At 52.1% G+C, this 21,387-nt stretch overlaps 2 protein-coding genes across 3 annotated transcripts; both read right to left on the bottom strand.

The window, feature by feature from the left end:
* Window positions 1-7,627: 7,627 nt before the first annotated feature.
* Window positions 7,628-8,795, bottom strand: Ovca2 (OVCA2 serine hydrolase domain containing). Its single transcript, XM_021177572.3, has 2 exons — window positions 8,547-8,795; window positions 7,628-8,322 (listed from the first exon to the last, which is right to left on the bottom strand). Exons 1-2 carry the CDS (start codon window positions 8,728-8,730, stop codon window positions 7,829-7,831), a joined length of 678 nt encoding a protein of 225 aa, XP_021033231.1. The 5' UTR covers window positions 8,731-8,795; the 3' UTR covers window positions 7,628-7,828.
* Dph1 (diphthamide biosynthesis 1) lies at window positions 8,089-20,346 on the bottom strand. 2 transcript variants are annotated; one of them, XM_085829822.1, is made up of 13 exons: window positions 20,290-20,346; window positions 15,862-16,014; window positions 15,682-15,745; window positions 14,026-14,147; window positions 13,361-13,518; window positions 13,094-13,215; window positions 11,158-11,226; window positions 10,652-10,808; window positions 10,426-10,526; window positions 9,594-9,672; window positions 9,133-9,273; window positions 8,876-8,980; window positions 8,089-8,322 (listed from the first exon to the last, which is right to left on the bottom strand). In XM_085829822.1, the coding sequence occupies exons 3-12, from the start codon at window positions 15,732-15,734 to the stop codon at window positions 8,891-8,893; spliced, it is 1,092 nt and encodes a 363-aa protein (XP_085685948.1). In that variant the 5' UTR covers window positions 15,735-15,745; window positions 15,862-16,014; window positions 20,290-20,346; the 3' UTR covers window positions 8,089-8,322; window positions 8,876-8,890. The 2 variants fall into 2 exon arrangements, with proteins under 2 accessions (XP_085685948.1, XP_021033229.1); XM_021177570.3 differs by lacking the exon at window positions 20,290-20,346 and adding an exon at window positions 19,516-19,613.
* Between the last annotated feature and the right edge of the window lie 1,041 nt (window positions 20,347-21,387).

Genomic DNA, 21,387 nt, shown 5'->3' with positions numbered 1-21,387 from the left:
TTCTTATTGGCTGCGCCATCCTCCGTGGCCAAGCCGGAGAGGCTGGGGCTCAGAGTTACTATGGTAACCAATGAGGTTCCCGGGATCTCATCTCTCAGAGGCCTTGGAGAGCTTAGCAACCGCGCGGGGCGCAGGGCGGGTGGGGGCTGCGCTCGCCGCACCCCACGCTGTCCTCGAGCCCCCACTCCCCCGCTTGAGGTAGTGGCTGAGTCACTCGCCCGGGGCCGCCGGCCGGGCCTCTAGCTGTACCAGTGAGACACCAAGGTATTGGGCGCCCCCTAGAGGCTGCGTTTCTTTGGCAGGAGACTTCTGTGCCTGGCCTAGGCTTCTGGTCCGAAGAGTCTTCAAGGCTCACCAGATTTCCGCGGCGGTGTGCTCCGTCTCCATCTAATCCACTTACTACTTTGTATCTCCGTATAGTGTCCATACAAGACAAGCACTGCAGTCCCACGGTGGACTCCACAATTTCTGAGCTCTAGGAGAAGTGAAGAGGTACCTTGGTATCTCTGTCGAGGGATACGCCTTGGGACTGAAGCGGAAGTGTAACGGAGCGTTTGAGGATAAGAAGGCTCCCCAGAAGTGCTCTTAGGGATGAGTTTTGACAACTCTGAGTTCTCCCACAAGCAAGGGTGTCTCTAATGTCTCTGTTTTAAATGTTTTCTCCTTTTAATGGGGTTAGATCGTGCGAGTCTGGAGAGAAGGCTCTGTATGTGTTTTACACAATGGAGTTTATCCGCTGGTTGACCCATAGGAGGTCGGCTGGGTCTTCAGTTCCTTCTTGTTCTATCCCTCTCCACCGACTCAAGCCCTTGTTGTATCGTTATGGGGCCAGCCACATAATTCTGCCCAAGTTTCTCTGTGTACTCCCCCTCCCTTCCCTTCCCCTCCCCTCCCTTCCCTTCCCCTCTCCTCTCCTCTCCTCCCCTCCCCTCCCCTCCCCTCCCCTCTCCTCTCCTCTCCTCTCCTCTCCTCTCCTCTCCTCTCCTCTCCTCTCCTCTCCTCTCCTCTCCTCTCCTCTCCTCCTCCTCCACGCCCCACCACCACCACCACCACAGTCTCAAGTCTATGGTTAGCCTCGAACTCACAAAGGTGTCTACTTCCCACGTGCAAGGATGAGCACCACCATGCCCCTCCTCTTAACTTTGCTTTCCCCTTCTTCCTGAGCTCCTCTGGTCATCCTGGTGCAGCTTCCTCCTCTCCGCGAACGCATGACGACCCCATTTAGAGCCCAGAGACAGAATCGGGCTGTTTTGGAGGACCATATCATATTTGCCTTTAGTCTATTCTGACTCCTTTAGAAAGGAGTCCCAGCCACACACCCCCTCTGCCAAGCTGTTGAGCCCCCTTAGTCTCATTCCCTCTCTTACAGGCTCTGCCTATGCCTATTCCACCCCACTGAGGTGGCCCCCTCGTGCCCCCGGGGCACTGCCAAGTTGGCTCTCCAGTACTTGTCAGGCTAGCCCTTCCTTTTGTGGATACTCTGTACAGGGATTTTCCAAACTCTTACAGATGATCTTATGCTCATTTCTAAAATCCAGACCACTCTCCTTAGACTCCCTGATCTTCCCTGCGGTTTCGACCATCTGACCGGTACCTTTCCTCCTGTGGCCCAGTCAGGAAGCCTTCCAAAACTCCCAGGCTTCTCCACCCCTCTTTCACCAGCTCCTATATGTCAAAGTCCGAGGTACACTCTACTCCCCTCCTAAACCGGCCCAGTTTCATTTCCTTGCCTCACCCCCCCCCCAACACACAAACACACCAGGAGAGAGCGAGGATACCACAGTGGCCAAATGAGAGTGATACCATCGCGGGGCGTCTTCTGGCGTCATAGGACTTTAGGGTCTAGGGAATGAGCAGTGTGGCTTGGGGCTGCCAAGGGAGGACCCCTGCGGTCCAGGAGAAAAGAACTGTGATCCTAAGACTCGCAAAGCCCCGGAAGGGGAGAGTGAATAAACACAGAACGGGGCCTCACCCTCCCTGCACTATTCTCCCCCAGCCCGTCGCCTGCAGTTCCGGAAAGTTAACCCCTTGGAGGCCAAGCCTGGGGTTACGTACTCCCCATACCCAACCCTGCTTCCGCGTGCGCACCCTCCTCCCGCTCCAACTCCCTGTCGCTTCGTCCCGTCCTCCCCTACGCCCCCCCTCCCCGCTTGCCACTATAAATAGCCTCTTTTCCCGTTTCCTAAATTCTCTGCTGACGTCGGCAGCGCGTCAGTGTGTAGGAGCCGCGGCCGCATGAATGAGCCGCCGCACGAGTACTACGCGCGCCTATAAAAGCGGCGGCGCCGGCCGGGCTGCGGGAGGCAAGCCGGCACTGGTGCGACGCGGCCCGACAGGTAAGGACCACCGACAGTCGGAGATGGGCAGATGCGCGGACGCCATGGGAGGGCGAGGAGGGGACCGGAGGGGCGGCGGGTTGGAGGGGGACTCCGGAGTGAGGATGGGGGACAGAGTGGGAGGGACGAAGGTTCCTTTCAGCTTGGTGAACCAGGGGCCGGCGGCTGACCCAACCCTATGCAGCACCTGCCGGCACCCAAATGCAGACGCAGACACTCTGGAGAAACATCAAGCGGAGAGCCGAGCCCCCAACCCCATTTCCCGAGGCTGAGCAGCTCCTGCGCCATCCTTTCAAGAAAGTGGGGAGAAGGTGCTGGAGTCTCAGGAGACGCGCCCCCTCATTTCTCCCCTGTCCGCAGAGCGGTGACTCAGCCTAGATGGCCCCGACTGACTGAGCCAGGGCGCCCACGACAGACAAGACGCACACCTCGGCCCTGCGGCTCTCTCGGGACCCCCGTCTCGCATGCTGCACACACGCCCCTTCCCTGTCCGGTCCCGCCCGTCCCGTCCCACCGGACTGTCCCACTGAGCTCAGGACTTCCCGCCTCTGCAAGCGGAGCTGTCCTCTCAGGACCAGGCGGGGGCGGGGCTTCGATCAGGCCGCCCCGCCCTACCCCCACCGCTCCCCACCGCCGGAAATGCCTCCCCGCTGGGACATCTTTGACGTCACAGGACTCTGACGTCACGGTCGCGTGTCTGGCCGCGCGCGCTTGGGCTGAGGGGGGGGGGCCTGAGAAGCAGCAGCACTCTCAACTGCGGGCGACGGGATATCCCCGCCCGGGCAGCGCGCCGGCACCTTGGCTCTAGACTGCTTACTGCCCGGGCCGCCCTCAGTAACAGTCTCCAGTCACGGCCACCGACGCCTGGCCCCGCCCCAGGACCGCCGACCCCCGGCCTTTCCGTGCCTCCCTGCGCCGCTGTCCGCGGTGCTGATGCAGTGCAAGCGCCTCCCTCGGGCACGCCTGTTCAAGGTCCCCGTGGGTTGCGGTGGGCGCAGGCCCTGCAGACACTCGCGCCACCCCCGCCGCCCGCTGTGCTGACGTCAGCCTGCAAGCCCCGCCCCCGCGTCTCCAGGGCAACCGTGGCTTTCGATTGTTACTGTGGGAACCGGAGGTAACAGTCTACAGCCATGGTCGCCCCGCAGCACGCCCACGCTCCCCACCACTCCCGAGTTCTGCCAGCCTGGGTTTGGGCAGATACAGAGCAAGAGGAGGCGGGGCGGCGACGCAACATCCGATGTGTCTGCGGAGGTGGCAAGAGGTGGGCTCAGAGAGGCGGCCTTTCAGGCTGCTGCGCATCTACCTCGGGTGCAGAAGCAAGACCCACGGAGTGTCTGAACATCCTCCTCAGTGACTCTCCTGTCTTCCTAGTCGAGGTATTGCTGCCTAAGGTGGCGAGAAAATGGGTGGTTCTGCGATAAGGATTCTTATGAGTGGTGAACCGATCAGGAGTCCTATGAGAAGGAAGAAGTCATTTTTGCCCGCAGAGAGCTGAAGGGGGAGGAGAAGGAAGTTTTATCACACCTTTCTTCCAGAAAACCCTAGGTGAGCAGGCAGAGGGGAAAGGGCAAAGAATCCCTTTCCTGCTAGAGCCATAACTCTGTCCCCCAACTTTCTCCTGAGCCATCATTAAAAGGGTCCTTAACACAGCAAGAAGCTGGCAAGCTAGTGAAGTTCACCTGGTCCCTAATGCATTGTCTGAAGGTATCAGCCAGCAGTCTTCCCTCAACTGGTCTGTAAGTAATGCATCCCAACTTGAGATCTTCAAACGTACCCCCAAAAGGAGTACAACCACAGAGACTGCACGTAGATACTCTGTGGCTAGGGCTGTTGAGAGACTCTGATAGGGTACTGTCTTCCGCAGAGCAGGATTTAGAAATCCTGGGTGTAATCAAGATGCAGAAAACAAATAGCAGGGATAATTTGAAAAGAGGACAGCTGGGCGGTGGTGGCGCACGCCTTTATTCCCAGCACTCAGGAGGCAGAGACAGGCGGATTTGAGTTTGAGGCCAGCCTGGTTTACAAAGTGAGTTCCAGGACAGCCAGGGCTATACAGAGAAACCCTGTCGTCTCGAAAAACAAAAACAAACAGAAAGAAAGAAAGAAAAGAGGACAAACCTTTGCAGATGGAACCCATCAGAAGATGTGGTTAGAAGGTTGACTATGTAATGCTAATGCTTTGAGTGTTCGTTGTCCTAGAAAACATTTCTACCTTCCATACCTTCCTTCCCAACTTTACACATTAGAAAGCAGAAGTCCAGGCTGGGCATTTAGCCTATAGAGAGTGGTAGTTTTTGCTTGCTCTTTACCGGACAGCAGAAAGACCAACCAAAACCAGGAGCTGCAGTGTATACCTGCAGTCCCAGTTGCTCAGGAGCCTGGACAATAAATATGAGATTTGTGTCTCAAAACAAGGGGGGGGAGGGGTGATGACAACAGACAAGAATATGGGGCTTTTGATTCTGAATCATCCAATTTTGAGTAAGGTACTTAGCCTTTCTGTGCCTGTTTCCTCAATTGTAAGACTCAGTTATTAGGTTAATGACAGTACTTTTTCATGAAATTAGACAATGGGGGGAGCAGGGGTGCTGGGCATAGAGCGCTGTAGTAGGTCTGTGCTTAGCATGCCTAAGGTCCTGGGTTTGATCCTAGCACCAAAAATAAATGAGTTAGGCTATGGTAGAGCATGCTCTGAATACCAGATCTTGGGAGACAGAGATAAGTGGATTTCTGTGAGTTCAAGGATGGCCGGAACTACCGTGGGACCCCCGTCTCAAAAAATAAGTTAGATGACAGGCTTCTATTTGTCTCATTGTCCGGTATAGTTAATTCTTTTTTTTTTTTTTTTTTTTTGAGACAGGGTTTCTCTGTATAGCCCTGGCTGTCCTGGAACTCACTTTGTAGACCAGGCTGGCCTCGAACTCGGAAATCCGCCTGCCTCTGCCTCCCGAGTGCTGGGATTGGTATAGTTAATTCTTAATAAATGTTATTTCTACCTCTGGACCTTATCTGCCTGGGCTGTACATTAATGTTAGAGCATCGATTCCTGGGGGGGGAGGGGGGGCTTTTCTCCCCAGAGGGTTTTGAGTCCCACTAGAGGCTCTTTCCTAATACCATATATTTACCAGAGACTTAAAATTCTACCCAAGGCTGTAGTTTGCAAATAGCTACATCAGGAATGACCAGGGGCAGACAAGTAGGTCTATAGTTTTCTCTAGGAACTCCAGGTTTAACAAGTGTTCCTTGTGTAGGTGGCCCCTAGGATGTGCATATGGTAGCGTTGACGTCCATTCCACATGGTGGGAAGAAACTCTCCACTTGCTGGGAATCTGAACTGTTCTGATCCTTGGGAGGGATCTTTACTTCAAACATGAGCACTTCTTTCTGTTCCACCTGGTACAGCTCCACTTGAACCCTCTCCTCCCTCTTTCCTGGTAGAGCCAGGGCCTAAAGACCCATCACATGAACCTTTGCCTTTACTTATAGGGCTACCAAGTACAGGTCATCCTGTCCCCGAGCTTGGAGCTGACACAGGGGGCTGCCTATGACTGCCAGTGGGTCTGAGTACTAACTTGCAGACCCATCAATTAGTTACAGAAAAGCAAAGACTACTTACTAATAGACCAAAGCCAATGGGGTTTATAAAATTCCATCTGTTCAATCTCCTTTTGTCAAGGAAGCAATCGCTGTAAGGCAAGAACAAGGCACAGAGACCAATTCCCCACCCAAGCTGTTAAAAGGGGATCTCAAAGCAGTACATGGGACTTTGGGGTATAATTCCAGTCTATCCTTTTGTGAAATTTTAAAATGTTTAGTGTGTATGAGATGGCATGTGTTAGCAGTCAATGCCTTTAACCTGCTGAGCCATCTGTCTTTTGGTGGAAATCTTAAGCCCTAAAGAAGCCAGAGGCCTTTGTAACTGAGTTAGACTTTTTATGTAAGTGGAGTTCGGGGGAAGAGAATATACATGGCAAGGCTCTGCCTTGGTCATCTAACAAAAGTTACAGAAAGTGTTCCTGTGCAGCCCTGTCAGTTCTGGAACTCCATCTGTAGATTAGGATAACCTCAGTCTCAGAGATCTGCCTGTCTCTGCCAGTGCTGGGATGAAAGGCATGTGCCACCACTAACTGGTTGTTTTTTTGAATTCTCTTTGTAGACTAGACTGTCCTCTACCTCTGCCTGCATGTACCAACATGGCCATTAGGTTATTGACTTTTAAACACATACCATGTGCATCCCTGGGACGTGGGACTAGAGCCTCTGGAACTAAGAGCTACATTGTGAGCTACAATATGGATGCTGGAGCCCGAACCGAGGTCCTTTGAAAAAGCAGCCCATGTCCTTAAGCACAGGACCATTTCTCTGATGTATACCTTCAAACACTTGTGTGTCAAGAACATGTAACTCTGGGTATCTTTAAAGTGACTGTTACAAGAATGTCTTGGGAGTAACTGGCCAACTCCAACTCCTGCTCAGTGACTAAGCTCCCTAGAAGATATTGTGGTGTGGGACTAGGTAGGTACCTTATGAGATCTTAGAAAAACTGTCTTTCAGAGGCAGCAGTCAGAAAGCAGCGTGGCTACGTGTGTGGCAAGATTGGGCACTGGAAGTGAGAAGAAAAATGGCAAGAGGTTAAGCTGGGCAGGCTACTTAAGCTTTGGCTTTCTCAACATATCAATAATTAGCATCATCAATTATGAATAGCAGTAATCTCAGAAACCCTGCAGATGGGTTCATTAGGAAAAGGCAGTTTACTCTGTGCTGTCTTTGGCCTCTATCCAACATACGGTACTACCCAAGTCTTCAAGCTCAGAGTTCAGAGGGGGATGGAACAGTTATGGAAGAGAAAACAATGGCCAAGCCAGGGACCAAAAGAAAGCCAACTCCCGATTCTCAGGGACCAGGATGTAGGAAACCTAAAAGCAGATGGAGCCAAGCAGAGCCTTGCCAAGTGTTTTCTTTCCCCAAACTCCTCAAATGTAAAACTTTCTAAGTCACCAAGATATCTAGCTTCTTCCGTCTGGGACTTAAACTTCCACAAAAGGATGGTGACATGGCTCAGCAGGTAAAGGCATGACTTGCCAAATGATCAGAGCTCAGAAAGAACCCACTTGGTTGAGAGAATAAAGTCCCTGCACTTATCCTCTGACCTCCACAAGTCTGCACCCATACACACAATAAGCCGAATTTAAAGATACAAAACAATAAATGACTTCCACCAAAAATGTGTTCTTGGGGCTCACAGCTTTGGTTTGGTGTTGCCCCAGGGTATGGGCAGCAGAAGAAAGTCATTCAACATCTAAAGCGTCGCTTTATTGTCTGTCCGTCACAGGGGTGCCAGCCCCTGCCTGCCCACCACTGTCTTCTTACAGGCTCTCTGGACTTATGTGTGTCCTGAGAACTGACAGTTGTCTTAAGGAGCCATGGTGAGGAGTACACAGGGGAGGGCTGCTGGACAAAGTGGGAGCAATGCGGAGACATTTGTCGATCCTTCATTCTGCAAACTGGTCCAAGAACTTAAGGTAGGCCTGACGCTGGGATGCAGCTGCTGGAATGAAGTGACCACCGGAGTGGGTAAGGGTGACGGCTCCAAGGAATCGGCTAGCCAATTGCATACTCTCCTGAGAAGGGATGACTCGATCAGTATCCCCAAAGACATGAAGTGAAGGCAGTGACATGGGGCTCTGCAAGATGGGTTCCTTAAGGCCTCGGGGACAGAACCCCGACACAAGTATGATAAATCTTGGCAAGGGGAAGCGAGGATCGCCTGCCTGGCCCAAGACACACACATAAGCTGCTAGTGCAGCCCCCTGGCTGAAGCCAAGAAGTCCATCAAAGGGCCCCAGCGTGTCAAGGGCCCGTGCCACAGTTTCCAGGGCCTCCTGCAGACCCCTGCACACTGTGGACTCTTCCAGAGCAGAGAAAACATCGGCTTCCTCTTCAGAAAACCACCAGCCTCGAGGCTGCTCCTCCGGAGAACAGGGCCCTAGAAGCAGATGGGAGAAAAGCACAGGCCCAGGATTAGAGATGGTGAGAGGAAGAAGGCAGAGCTTGGGAAAGCGCAGCCAGGGACTTGGAGGGCGGGAGGGAACCTGGAATGGCCTGGACACAGATAAAGGAGGAAGCCTGGGAGCTCAGACTAGAGCCGGAGTTAAAGGCGTTAGGTGAGAACTGAGGTCCAGGTGTGCGATGGGGTCCAGAATGTCTCACCCGAGTCTGGCCCCGAACCCTCGGGAGCCGCTGCCTCGGGGACCGGGTGAGGTCCGCTGAGGCACACGAGCTCAGCCCGACCCCGCAGCGCCTTCCTCAGCGCTCCGGTCTTCTCACGGAAACCCCGCTCACTCTGCCGGAAGCCGGCTAGACACAGCACTCGCAAGGTCTGCCGTGCGGCCATACTGCAGACCGACCGGAAGCAGGCCTTCCCAAGCGGAAGTAGAACCGGCAAGGGGGCAGGGCCCGTGAGGGGAACACCCTTAAGGCGGGGCTCAGAGAGGGCGGGGCCCTCCTAAAACAAAAAGGTGGGGCGTGGCTGCAAATACCTGCTGCTCGCCCTCTCAGGGAGCCTGCGAAGTAGCCTTCTGGTCTGCGCAGCTGCAACCCTCACAGGCTGGGGCTGGAGAGCCGCCTCTGGACCCTTGCTGCACCTGAGGTAGCCGACAGATTCAAGTCTCTCCACTGTGACCTCCACCCGGCTCCCTTGCATTTCCCCCGCTGTCCTCAGGGCGGCGGCCGTGGACCACGTCACGCCAAGGCTGCGCCTGTAGGCTGCCTCTCAGCCCTGCTTAAAGTTGGCTACCTTGTCAGATGCAGGCTGGCAGAGACCCCGGGGTGCTCGGTCCCGACCGTGGTTCACTGTCCATGGCCCTAAGGAGCTGCCAGAGTAGAAGTCCATGGGGTAGGGTTGCTGCCAAGAAATGTCCTTCAGGGCCACAGCTGCCTAGGGGAGAAAAGACAATGATACACTTTTTTTTTTTGTCCCTGCATTAGCAAATTTGACCAGGGTCTATGAAGGGTGTGTATTATCATTATTCTTCAGAAAGGGAGTGTGAGGTGAAGAGACTCGCAGCTATACAGCGAGTCAGGTGTGCTGGCTCACGTCTCCCAGCAATCTGTAAACTGAGACCAGCAACTCTTAAATATAAACAAAAACTACACAGCAAGATGGTGGCTCGACCCTAAGTGCTGCTTACCCATGCCAGCCATCTCACAACCCTCCCTCAACAGGAAATACAAAGATTTTCAAAATGTGGTTGTTACCTCGTAGGGTGTCAGCAGTGGCTTGGGAAAGGCTGAACCCCAGTCAATGGAGAGGCGTGGACATGCCACCTGCACCCACCTAGGGAGGTAAGTCAGTGAAGATGTGACATGAAGGCCACCTCTCTCTGGGGTACCACACTGAAGAACATAACGGTGTCTCAGTATCTCAGTATGTCCACTTGTCAACAGGATGTACTGATCCGACTATATACTGTTGGGGAGGTAACTATGATTGCCCTGAACTTGACCTTAACTCCCAAAACCATTGCACTAAAAGCAAAAGTGGAGCTGGACACACAGCTTAGTGGTTGAGGGAGCTGGCTGCTCTTGCAGAGGATTCAAGTTCAAGTCCCAACACCCACATAGTAGCTCACAACCATCTAAAATAAGAGGCAAAAGTATGTGTGTGTGGTATATGATATACACTTGTACTCCAGCACTACGAGAGGTGGATTGCCAATCCTGCTTCAGGGGGAAAAAAGAAAGGGTGGGGTGGGGTGGGGTGGATACCAAAGCTTCACACAAACTAACACACATGCAAAAGAAAAAAAAAATCCACCTTAATGGAATCAAACAAACGGTCATCAGCCCTTCACTCCATAAGCCAACTTCTGGGGACAGTTCAGTTGTAACTACCCATCTAGAACCAAGGTTTGTACACAGCGAGCGCTCTTACACTCGTTCCCACCAGACTTTGATGGCTAGACAATGCAGGCGGCCCATGGTCAAGGGTGGCCCGTGCTAGATAAGTTCTTGATCTGTGCTGGCCAGAACCTGGTTTCTAAGCTCCCGTTAGCTGGTCACCATACATGGGTAAGGTGGGGAAACTCACACATCCACCCCAGGAAGTAGACTGAGCTTGCTGGGGAAGATCTCAGAGAGCAGCAGCCTCACGAAAGGAAGTCCCAAGTTTCTGAGCTGAGATTCCAAGTGCTGCCGAGAGAGGGAGGCCAAGCAGGAGCTTCTGAGATGAAGTGGCCAAAGCTAGACACCTCAGCCTACTGGTTTCTCCAGCTACTTTCCTGTCAGCCCCTCCTCCTGATGCCCAGGCCTCTCACCTCCAGGATCTTGGGACTGCCCTGGCGGCCCAAGGTTCCCAGAATAAGGCCCCAGGATTTGGCTGAGCGTGCAGCAGCAATGGCTTCCTGGCGAGTGGCCTGCATGCGCTGATGGTCATAGTATTCTCTGGATAGGACTTTGCCATATGGGTCATACCTGGAAAAGTTGTCAGGATCATGGTGACAGCCCAGAGTCAGCTAAGTAGTTCCCTGACACAGGAACTAAAGAGGGATTTAGGAAATCTGGCCCTAGTTGGAAACAAGGATTATTACTGAGATCAGTAACCATAGAGATCAGCCCTCCAGCTAGGGCAGGCAAGAGCAAGGGAGTGTTTTAAGAGCTTAGGGGTGACTCCCAGGTAGGCAACAGCAGTCCTGGGTCTAAATTCCAGATGTGCTTCAGTCATTTAGTGACCAGGGAATGAAGGGGTAGTTCAGCCTAATGAGGGCCTCCAGGGCAGAGGCTCTCATCCTGCCATACATGGTCAGCCCTCCCCAGCCCATACCGGTAAGCAGGTATATTAGGGTTGGCAATCATGACAGACTCCAGATGAAAGCGGCCATCTCCAAGATACCTGCAGGGCGGGAAGAGTGTGTAAGTGCAGTAATGGAATAGCAAAGGGGGTGCCCTGGCTTACAGGTCCGGAGACTGAGTTCTCAGCTACCTATGCTGCTGAGTCAGGGAGATTGATGTCAGTTCATCTCTTCAGGCCTCTTGTATGTCCAGCAAGGACTGGACAGACATGTCTAGGAGACAGCTGTGTGATGCAGCAGCTTCCATGGCAAGTGCCAAGGCCAAAGGCCACCTGGGCTCAAGAGCACAATTCGAAAGCTGAGGGAGAGTTTCTCTTTTATTCAGCTCAACACAGACATAGAAGTTGTGTTTAAGATGTCTGCGCAGTTAAGAGCACTGGTTGCTCTTTCAGAGGACCTGGGTTTAATTCCCAGCACCTACACAGTGGCTCACAGCCACTCGTAACTCCTTTTCTAGAGAATATGATGCACTTTTCTGACCTCCAAAATGTACCAGGCAGACATACATGAAGGCAAAACATTCATGCAATAAAGAGTGGTGGTATCTCACAGAAGATGGAGGTGGGTCTCTGAATCTGAGGCCAGCCTGGTCTACAGATGAACTCTAGGATGGCCAGGGCTACACAGGGAAACCCTGTCTAGGAAATCCAAAATGAACAAATAAAAATAAAGATATAAAATTTAAAAAATCTATGTTATATAGGCTGTAGAAGAGGTTCCAGGGTACACACTGGCTATTCTTGGACCATACCCAGCACTGATACAATACAAAGTTATACTTTCTGAGTTCCAGATCTAAAGTAAGCCCTAAAACACCTATGCTATTGCCATCTTACAGGAGGTAAACCCAAGTTTCAAAGACTTTAATACATTGCTCAAGCTAGGCATATTGGCTCATGTCTTTAATCCCAGCAGTTGAGAGGCAGAGACAAGGGAATATCTATGAAGTTGAGGCCAGCCTGGGCTATATACAGTGAGTTCCAGAACAGCAGAGGCTACAAAGTAAGACAAAACCCACTTGCTCAAAGCTCAAAAGCTATCAAGCCATGTATTTGAGATTGGTTACCAGGTTTTACCACCAGGCCACACAGAACATACCCTCAGAGATACCCTCACTCACAGTACTGTCATAGGACCTGCAGAGTCCAAGGCCTATAAGATAAGACATCCATAGCATCTGCTTCTTTCTCTCTTGGAGAGCATAATGGAGGCCAACACTCAACCTCCCTCAACATGCACCTTGAGGCCTCAGAGGATGGGTATCCATTATGCTGGCACAAGTACATGGGGCATGGCCCTCAGGGAGCAGGGCTGCCAGGCCTGGGCTGTGGAAGTCCTATGTGTGGGCCTAAGGGCAGGAGTATCCTATGTGGGTATAGCCAAACCTGTGGGACCAGTCTCCAAAGCTGCCAGTGGTGGGGCTGAATCACAGTGCCCCTCCTTCCCTTCTTGCCACTAGCTAGAAAAGGACTCCCATCCCCAGTCCCAGCCGAAGAAGCTGTCGGCTATGAGGCTGGCTGCATTCACACAACATTAAGCATTTCCATTACCTAAAATAATTAGGCGGCAGGAGACACGCTGCTCCTGCTTGTTAGCTGTCCGGATGCTAAATTAATGGGGCTGCAGCCTGGGCGTGCCCATCCATCTTCTCCAATTACATTCTCTCCATTTCTACCCACCCTGATCCCCCCATCAGGCCCTCTGAGTTCTGTCTCCACCCTCAGCACGGCTTTCTGGATGAAGGATGGACAGCTGGAGAGTGCAAGTAAACTTGAAGTGTGGTCCCCACATACGCCCCATCTTCCAAGGTGACCTTGAGCACACAGGTTCAGAACTTTAGACTAGCCTCTTTCCCTGAGGATACATCTTTTGAATGTCTCTACAAACTGGCCCCCATGTTTCACTTACACAACAGCTTCCACTTCCTTGGGTAGCCGAGGGGATGTGCAGCCTAGGATCTCCCCAGGGGACAGGGGCTTGCACTGTGGGACACTGATGTGATAATCAGCTTTCAGCTCCTGTGCAGCTGCCTGTATTGATAATGAAGGAAAGGAATCTGGGAGAAAGTCAGGGCCAGAGGAACAACCCAGAGCACCAGGCACGGGAGCCAGGAGCAGCCCTCTACTACCCTGGAGTAGCTTCTCCACCCCGCACAATGCTAGCTGATCTACTTACCTGTAAGGTTGACACAAACTGAATGGTGCTAACCAGAGCAAGTGAGCTGCCTGGGGTAAAGGTGAGGCGGACCGAGTCCAGAAGGTGGGCAGTGTCTATCCGGATATCCACGAAGACATACAAGACTCGGAAGTCTTGAACAGAGGTGTCCATGGGGACTACAGAGAAGAGTTCAAAACAAGTGTTCTGAAAGGCAGGAGGAGCGAGGATCCTGGCCAGGGCATTGGCTTCATTCTGCGAGGGATTACGGGAGAGGGGAGGATCTCCATTCTCATTTTAGCTGGGTACCCAGCCTGTTCTCCCAGTAACAGCCTTTCACACACCTGTATCTGCTGGGTGTGCTTACCCACACCTATATAAGCCAGCAGCTGGGAGGCTGAAACAGGAGCGCAGCTGTTAGGTTCCAGGCCTCCCTGGGCTAGAGAGTTAGACTGTCTCAAAATCCAACCCAACCCAAACAAACAAAAACATCAAACATGCAGACATGATTCCCAAGGCAGCCAAATCCAAAGGAAAGGGCAAACTGCAAAGCAGAAAGACCAAGGCCACCCTGGGAACCAGGAGGGACTGTGTGCTTGCAAGTACAACAAGGAAAACACACAGTAGAGAAGACCAGCCTGCAGCCTGCCTCCCTGCCAGTATTCTGGTGTCCCAGCCCACCATACCTAGACAGCTGTGACCATAGTGCACCAGGAAGTCAACTCCCAAGGCCCTTGCAGTGAAGTCATCCACACAGCAAGCCCCATAGGTGACATCACCCATCACCATCACCTCAGCCTCTGTGAACCTGTAGGGGTGGGGTTGGGGAACAGTGGAACAGAGACACAGTTTGAGATGGGAGACAGTCCTCACTTTGGAGGTGTTTCAGGACCCAGATCTTGACTTGGCAGCTGCCAACCAAGAGTAGGAGGGGTGCATCTGCCACCTCCCTCAGCCCTGGCAGCAGCTCCTGGAACAGTTGCTATGTGAGGATATGTCTGCAGCACCCTGTCCAGCCTTAGACTGCAAGACCCCCAGCCCTCCGAAGTGCATGTGAATAGTCCAGACAGACCCCTGAGACTGTGACTTACCCTACCCAGGGCATGTAAAGATCCCCCCTCACAAACTCTGCCATTATTGTTTGTGGAGGCGTGGATGTACGTGGAGGCATGGTCTCCCCTTGCCCAGACCCCACCAGCTCCCCACCCAGAGGTAAGGCCATGGGTGCCCAGGATTGGGAGGACCCATGCGCAGCTCCCCCACAGCACATGGTGCTGCCCACACTCCTCATGCAATCAGGAAGAGTGGGCTCTGGACAGCACATTGTTTTGAGATCTGCTGCCAGGACTGAATCACTGGGGGACAGGGTGGTAGGAAAGACCCTGCACCCCCAAAATCACCGCTGGGCCAGAGCAGGAAGGAGGCTTAGCTCTCCTTGGAAGACACCGTACCTGGGCATAGATGCTGGCTCTGTGGCTGGGCCCCCCATTCTTCCTCTGGGGTGCAGTGGGGGGCGGGGAAGCTGAACCACTGCCAGTCTGCCCCCTCCTCCACCCCCTTCCCCAAATCAGGCTGTGCACAGAAGCAGATTATTCAGCTCCTTAGAATGCAGCCCAGGCTCTGAGTCAGCCAGAGCACTTAATTTTTTATAGATTAAAATGTATGCAAATTGGCCTGAGCCCCAGAGAGCATCCCCAAGGGGCAAGAGGGTGGGAGCAGGGAAGTGGGTCTGTGGTGGTGGGGAGGGAGAAGGGTGAGGGCAGCAGCAGGGAAGTAGGAGGTTCCCAGCACGAGATGACCTCCCCTTTCTGCATTCCCCCTCCCTGCGCTCATGCTGGCTCCAGATGGCTGAGCACTGCTCCCCCCCCCCCCCAGCAATGGTTCATTGTCATGAAGAAACTTAGGCATCTCTCACCTCTGCCACCCACCTACTCCCACCCAAACTGAGAAAGATGCACCCTCTTCAACTCCCCAGCCTCTCATCCCTCTACTCTGCCCCAACCCTTGACAGCCAGACCCTCACCCATTTAGGGTTAGCTTTTTTAGGTTCCTCCCAGATGCTACCATCTGCTCTGGCCTAGAAACAGAAATTAACTCCTTTGCCCTTGCTCAGACTATATAAGGGAAGGGAAATGGACAAGCCAAGTTCACAACAACCTGGGAATTTTGTTTTGAGTTTTTCCCTTTTGTGTGTATATAACATGCTGGCAGGGTTAGGGTTTAGCCAGTGGTCCAGGAGGAGGCTTAGGGTTTATCCAGTGGTCCAGGAGAGAAAAATTATGCCAACAGACATATCTATACTGTGCAAGGGCTCAGCTTGCTCTCCAGTGCCCAAGCCTCACCTTTCCAAGATATCCACAATAGTGCAGGCAAAGAGGAGGAGGCCTTCTGGCATTTGTAAGGCCACTGCAAGACAAACAGATGAAAGGCAGAGAGCTAGAGGAGCCTGGGACAGGACTAGCCCCACGCCTGGGCAGGCAACCTTTCCAACCTTGTCACAGCTCCACCCTTTGAGGGCTCACCCTTCTTGGCCTGGGCCTGTTGGATTCTCCAGATGGTCTTGGGGATCTCAAAGTTGTAGTTAGAAGGCAGAACTTGGACAGCAGCCTGTAACTGGGGGTTGTTCAGGATCTCAGGGGGGATCTGATTGGCCAGTCGCCCCCGAGAGATGCGACCTAGAAAAAACATTAAGGCCTGAGTTTGCATCTGCTCTAGACCACAGGCAGCCAGAGCCACTTAATCTGTTAACTCTAAATTGAAGGCCCAGATTCCACACACAAAGGATATCCACCCAGCTTTTGCCCTAACTGAATTCATCCTACAGAGAGAGAGACAGCCCATAAACAAGGGGGGAAATCTGCATGATGAATTTCTATGCTGTGAGGTTACTAGCAGTCATAAATGGGGGTATGACTCACCCCTCAGGACTAGAGATGACACAAAAAAAGACTAAAAAGCAAAGGAGTCATACAACTCAAGTCCCACTGATTTGGCCAAAGTTGCTTAATCTATACTTTTGTCCCTCTCCTCATTTAAAAGAATAATAAAGCCAGGCATGGTATGTGCATCTATGATCCCAGCATTCAAGAAGCTGAGGCAGAAGGATCAAGATGTCAAGACCAGTAAAGTCAACAAGACCTTGTTCTCCCCTCCTCCCAAAAAATCTAGGCTGGGGAGATGGCTCAGCAGTTAAGAGCACTCACTGGCTGCTCTTCCAGAGATGCTGAATTCAATTTGCAAAACCTACATAGTGGCTGACAACCATCTATAATGGGATCTGATACCCTCTTCTGTCCACAGGCATACACACAAACAGAACACTGATAGACATAAAGCTTTTTGGGGGGAAGGGGGGTTTGGTTTTTTGAGACAGGGTTTCTCTGTGTAGCCCTGGCTGTCCTGGAACTCACTTTGTAGACCAGGCTGGCCTGGAACTCAGAAATCTGCCTGCCTCTGCCTCCCGAGTGCTGGGATCAAAGATGTGCACCACCACCGCCCGGCTTAAAGCTTTAAAAAAAAAATCTGAGTTTGAGGCTAACCAGGTCTACATAGTGATTTTCAGGCCACTCAGAGCCTCATAATGAGATGGAAAAAAAAAAAAAGAAAAAAAAAAAGAAAAAGAAAAAAAATCCCCCACAAAAATCGGAGGTGAAGAAAGAAAAGGTAAAAGTGCTTGTCACACAAGCATGAGGACCTAAGTTCAGATCTCCAGCACCCATGCAATGAGCTCCAGTTTCAGTGACAGACTGAATTAAGAAATTAAGGTGGGGTGCTAGAGAGACGGCTCATCATTACAAGCACTTGTCACTGACAGCAACCTGCACCTCCAGCTACAGGGGATCGAATACCAGGCACTTGCACACACATGTGCATGCACGGAAACACACAAAAAGTCAGTCTTAAAAAGAAAATGGAGGACTGGAAAGAGGACTAGGGGTACAGGTGCCTGCCTTGGAGCCTGAGGACCTGAGTTCAATCCCCTGAATCCATATGATAAAGGGACTCATGGTTTCCACACGTGTCACCACACAGGCATGCACGCACACAGGAGGACACACACACATGCAAGTGGGTGCACACATGCACACACAGACTTACAGACAGACACAAACACCTCCTACCAAGTGTTTATTTTTTTCTTAAAGACAAGTTCTCTCTGTGTAGCTCTGGTTGGCCTGGAACTCACTATATAGACCAGATAGGCCTTTGCCTCCTGAGTGCTGGAATTAAAGATATACCACCATGCCTGGCTTTAAAACTTAAAAAAGTGGAGAACAAGATAGCTGACATAAACCTCTGGCTTCTATACACACACACACACACACACACACACACACACACAAACATGCTCAGACACACAGAGTCACACACATATACACAATTTAGTCGGGCATGGTACAATAAGACTGTATCAAAGTGAAAAGTAAAGATATAGCACAGACTACTTGCTTAGCATGGACAAGGCTCTGGGTTCAACCCCCACTGTGTGTGTGCCACGTCAGTGAGAGTGCATGCATGCATGTGTGTACGTGTGTGTACGTGTGTGTGTGTACGTGTAATTTTGACATTTTGGTGGTGGTCATGGTGGATGTCTAGGCCACCATGTTTGAGACCCTGTCTCAATACAGCCACAATTGGTGGTGGAGCAGTTCAGTCCTGTAGAACTTGCTCCTTTTCTAGAGAGCCAGAGCCTGATTTCCAGCACCCACATTGGGTGTAACTCCAGCTCCCGAGGAATCGGATACACTCTTCCAACAGCTTCTAGTACACACACAGGTGTCACACACACATAAATACTAAAACAAACAAGTAAGTCCCCTGGTCCTTAGTTCTTATGTTCATCCTAGGAAGGCCAGAAAGAACACACTTCAGTGTGCCAGTGGACAAACAGCTTACACCTTAGGAGTTAACACTCTAGCCTGAGCAGAGATATACAAATAAGCCCTTGAACAGAAAAAAAAATACTGAAACCAGAGGGATAGCTTAATGGGTGAAGGTGCCAAGACTCAGGACCTAAGCTCCAACCCTGTGCATCCATCCACATGGAAAAAACTCCCTCCACTAATTACTCTATGACTTCCACAAGCACTGTGACACATAATGTAAAATAAATGAATGTTAATTTTTTTCTAATTCATTTTTTTTTGGTTTGAAAAAAAAAAAAACTGAGTCGGGCATTGGTGGCCCACACCTTTAATCCCAGCACTTGGGAAGTAGAGGCAGGCGGATTTCTGAGTTCAAGGCCAGCCTGGTCTACAGAGTGAGTTCCAGGAAAGGCAGAGCTACACAGAGAAACCCTGTCTCAAAACAACAAAACAAAACAAAAACCGAGGCTCTTCAGCAAGGTCTTATCCTGAACTTCCCACTCTAGGAGCCAAAAAGTTTGGAAAAGACAAGTTTAGTCATCCCATACCTCAGAACCTGTATTATGTACCAGAACTACTTGCTAGGGCCCCTCTGAATGGGAGGGATCCTTCCAGATCTGTGCTTTTCTCTACTGTGGTAGAAGGGTGTGTTGAACTCCATAGCCTGGAAGGCTGGGGCTCTGACATCGCGTTTGAATATTACCACTGTTAGAGCGCTGGGTCAGTTTCATGGCCTTGGACAATGAGCGTGGGCTTGTCAGCTTCCCTACAGAATCTCTTCGGCCAGGTCCAATCTCTTGTGGGCTTTTGGGCACAGCAGGTGCTAGTACGGAGAGCAGTAGGCACCCCCCGCCCCCTTTTATCAAGGTTGTCAGGTTTGAATTTGTATTCCCCCGCCCCTCCAGTTGAGTAGAGATCAGGGTCAGGGTAATACTCTAGTCCCTACATCTAGCACAAGGCTGGCAATTACTGGTAAAGGACACCAAACTCCTCTTCGCATAAATAAAAGTATATCCTCCGAGTCCACCTTAAAAGGAAGCGCACCGTGGTCCCTTCCCTTCCGTCGGATCTGTCCTGTACCTTCACTTTTCCGGCTCTGCTAGCTGGGATAGGGCGTGGTTTCGCCTTGTGGAAAAACTCCCAGGAGGGGCAGTCCCAGGGTCCCTGGGTCTGGTGATGAGAGCTCAGAAGTTTTAACAGCATGACAACTCTCCGGTCTCAAGGGGAAAGGTGTCACCTCCCGCCCTGTCCCTGACCTGGGGGTCCCACCAGAGATGCGAGGTCTGGAGGTCACAGCGTTGCTGCACCCACCTCTGCCAGGGCCGACTCGGCTTCCTGGCTCCGCAGTCTCGGACACAACCAGCGCCGCCATCACCCAAGAGCCCACGTGGGGAACAAAAAGACAGCGTTGGAAGAGCGCGGAGAGCGCAGGTAGCACAATCGACCGCCGAGCCGCCGAGCCGAGGGCGGAGATTCTAGCAGGGCGGTGACTAAAAGGAGAAGAGGGCGGTGCTACAATGGGCACCGGTTGGTACAAAAGGTCTGGACTCTCAAGCCTCTCTGCGTCCCCTAGTGGTCCCCCTTGCTCTCACGCTCTTCTCTAACCTAGTTCAAAGCTGTTACTCCCAGATGAGTGTGCCTAAAGGAGTTCTGCGACCTACCAGGCCTTCCTGTTGCTCCCCGTTTCTTTCCTTGTAAAGTGTAGTCCGTCAGCTCACATGGGCACATTCTCTACCTCAGAGACCTCTGCTGTCCCAGCAAGATGGAGCCTTAACGCCTACCAGCCCAGCTACCAAGCTGAGAGCTTAGTGTGAATTTCTATGTACCCAGAGTGTAAAGGGTCGACACGGAGGAAGCCGGTACTCAAGGGAAAAGCTGGAAACTGAAAAGGCTTTCTTGGAAGGATAGGGCAGCCTAAGGCCTCAATTCACTAAACCTCCTGCGTCTTGCCCTCTCTAGTCTGTCCTTCAGGCTATAGCCTTTTTCCCGATCAGTGGACAGCACTCCTGGGACCCCAAAGAGAAGGCAGAGCAGTCAGCAAGACAGCCTTGACCTTTGGCAGAACAAAGCACCTGCCGGGCTTACCCTCAGCCTTCTGCAGCACGGTCACCAGCACTCTGAACCCCTACTCCCATCCTCCTCTCTCTGCAGTGGCGAGCACAGCTGTCCCTTTAAGACAGCTCTGTGGCCTCAGGCTCCCCTGGAGGCCCTCCCTGCTTGGAAACCCCTAATTAAGGTGCTGAGAGATGTAAAAACAAGCAGCCAGGTACCGGCCTTGCCTGGGAGGCTGCTCAGAGGAGAGAGGAAGGCAGACTGGGAGTGAGCAGCCAAGGGAAGCAATGGAAAGGGTCAATGCCCCTTCAGTCTCTGCAACTCTTAAGACGGATATAGCTTGACCCAGAGTGTGCTCATCATCGGTTCACCTTAAGAGTCCAGCCTGGGCTTCCTGTGTCTCCCAGCCTCTCTAGACATCTCTACCCCTCAGTGCATTCTGGAGCCCACTCTGCCACCTCAGCATACCAAAGCCTAGTCTGTCTGTGGACACCTTCTGTTCTAGTTTAGCTTCAAGTTCTATAGTGGAAAGATTGGTGCCAATGGCCCAATGGCTTCTCCCCAGCAGCCCTCTCATCTCCTGGGACCTTTACCTGATCAGAGGTATGCACTGTCTCCTAACATTGCTGTATAGCTTCTGTCACATGTGAGCAGCCCTGCCCCACTTTGGAAACCAGATGATACAGGATGAAGGCTGCAGTGTAAAAACCATCATGACTGTGTCCCTAAGACCTTGCCGAGCAGGACAGTGGTAACTGTCAATCAGCTTGGGCTGAGGACACTTCCATCTGTCCACGGTGAGGGTCCTCCTTCCTGAGTTACTCAGCAGTCTGAGTAATTACTGCCTGATGAGAAGGCGGGCTCAATGTAACCCCCTCCCCCATTACACCACAACACCCACCAACAGCCACCCCCATTCCCTGGCTGGACTCCAAGTCAACATCCAGCCCTCCTAAATCCCAAAATAACTGCTTCTCACACTCACACCGCCCAAGTCTGCCCAATACATTGGAGTCGATGGGGCAAGGGGTTCATGGGGAGGCGGCACGGGAAGGTGGGAAAGTGAATAGCAAAGCCCTCATCCCGGCCCACAGTTTAGTACTGATTACTGGATGCTGTTGAGCAAGTCAG

The sequence above is a fragment of the Mus caroli genome, unplaced genomic scaffold (assembly GCF_978045245.1).
Source record: "Mus caroli unplaced genomic scaffold, Mus_caroli_1 scaffold_13, whole genome shotgun sequence".
NCBI lineage: Eukaryota > Metazoa > Chordata > Mammalia > Rodentia > Muridae > Mus > Mus caroli.
Note: the sequence above shows the minus strand (reverse complement) of the source record. Positions and strands in the feature narration are given on the sequence as shown.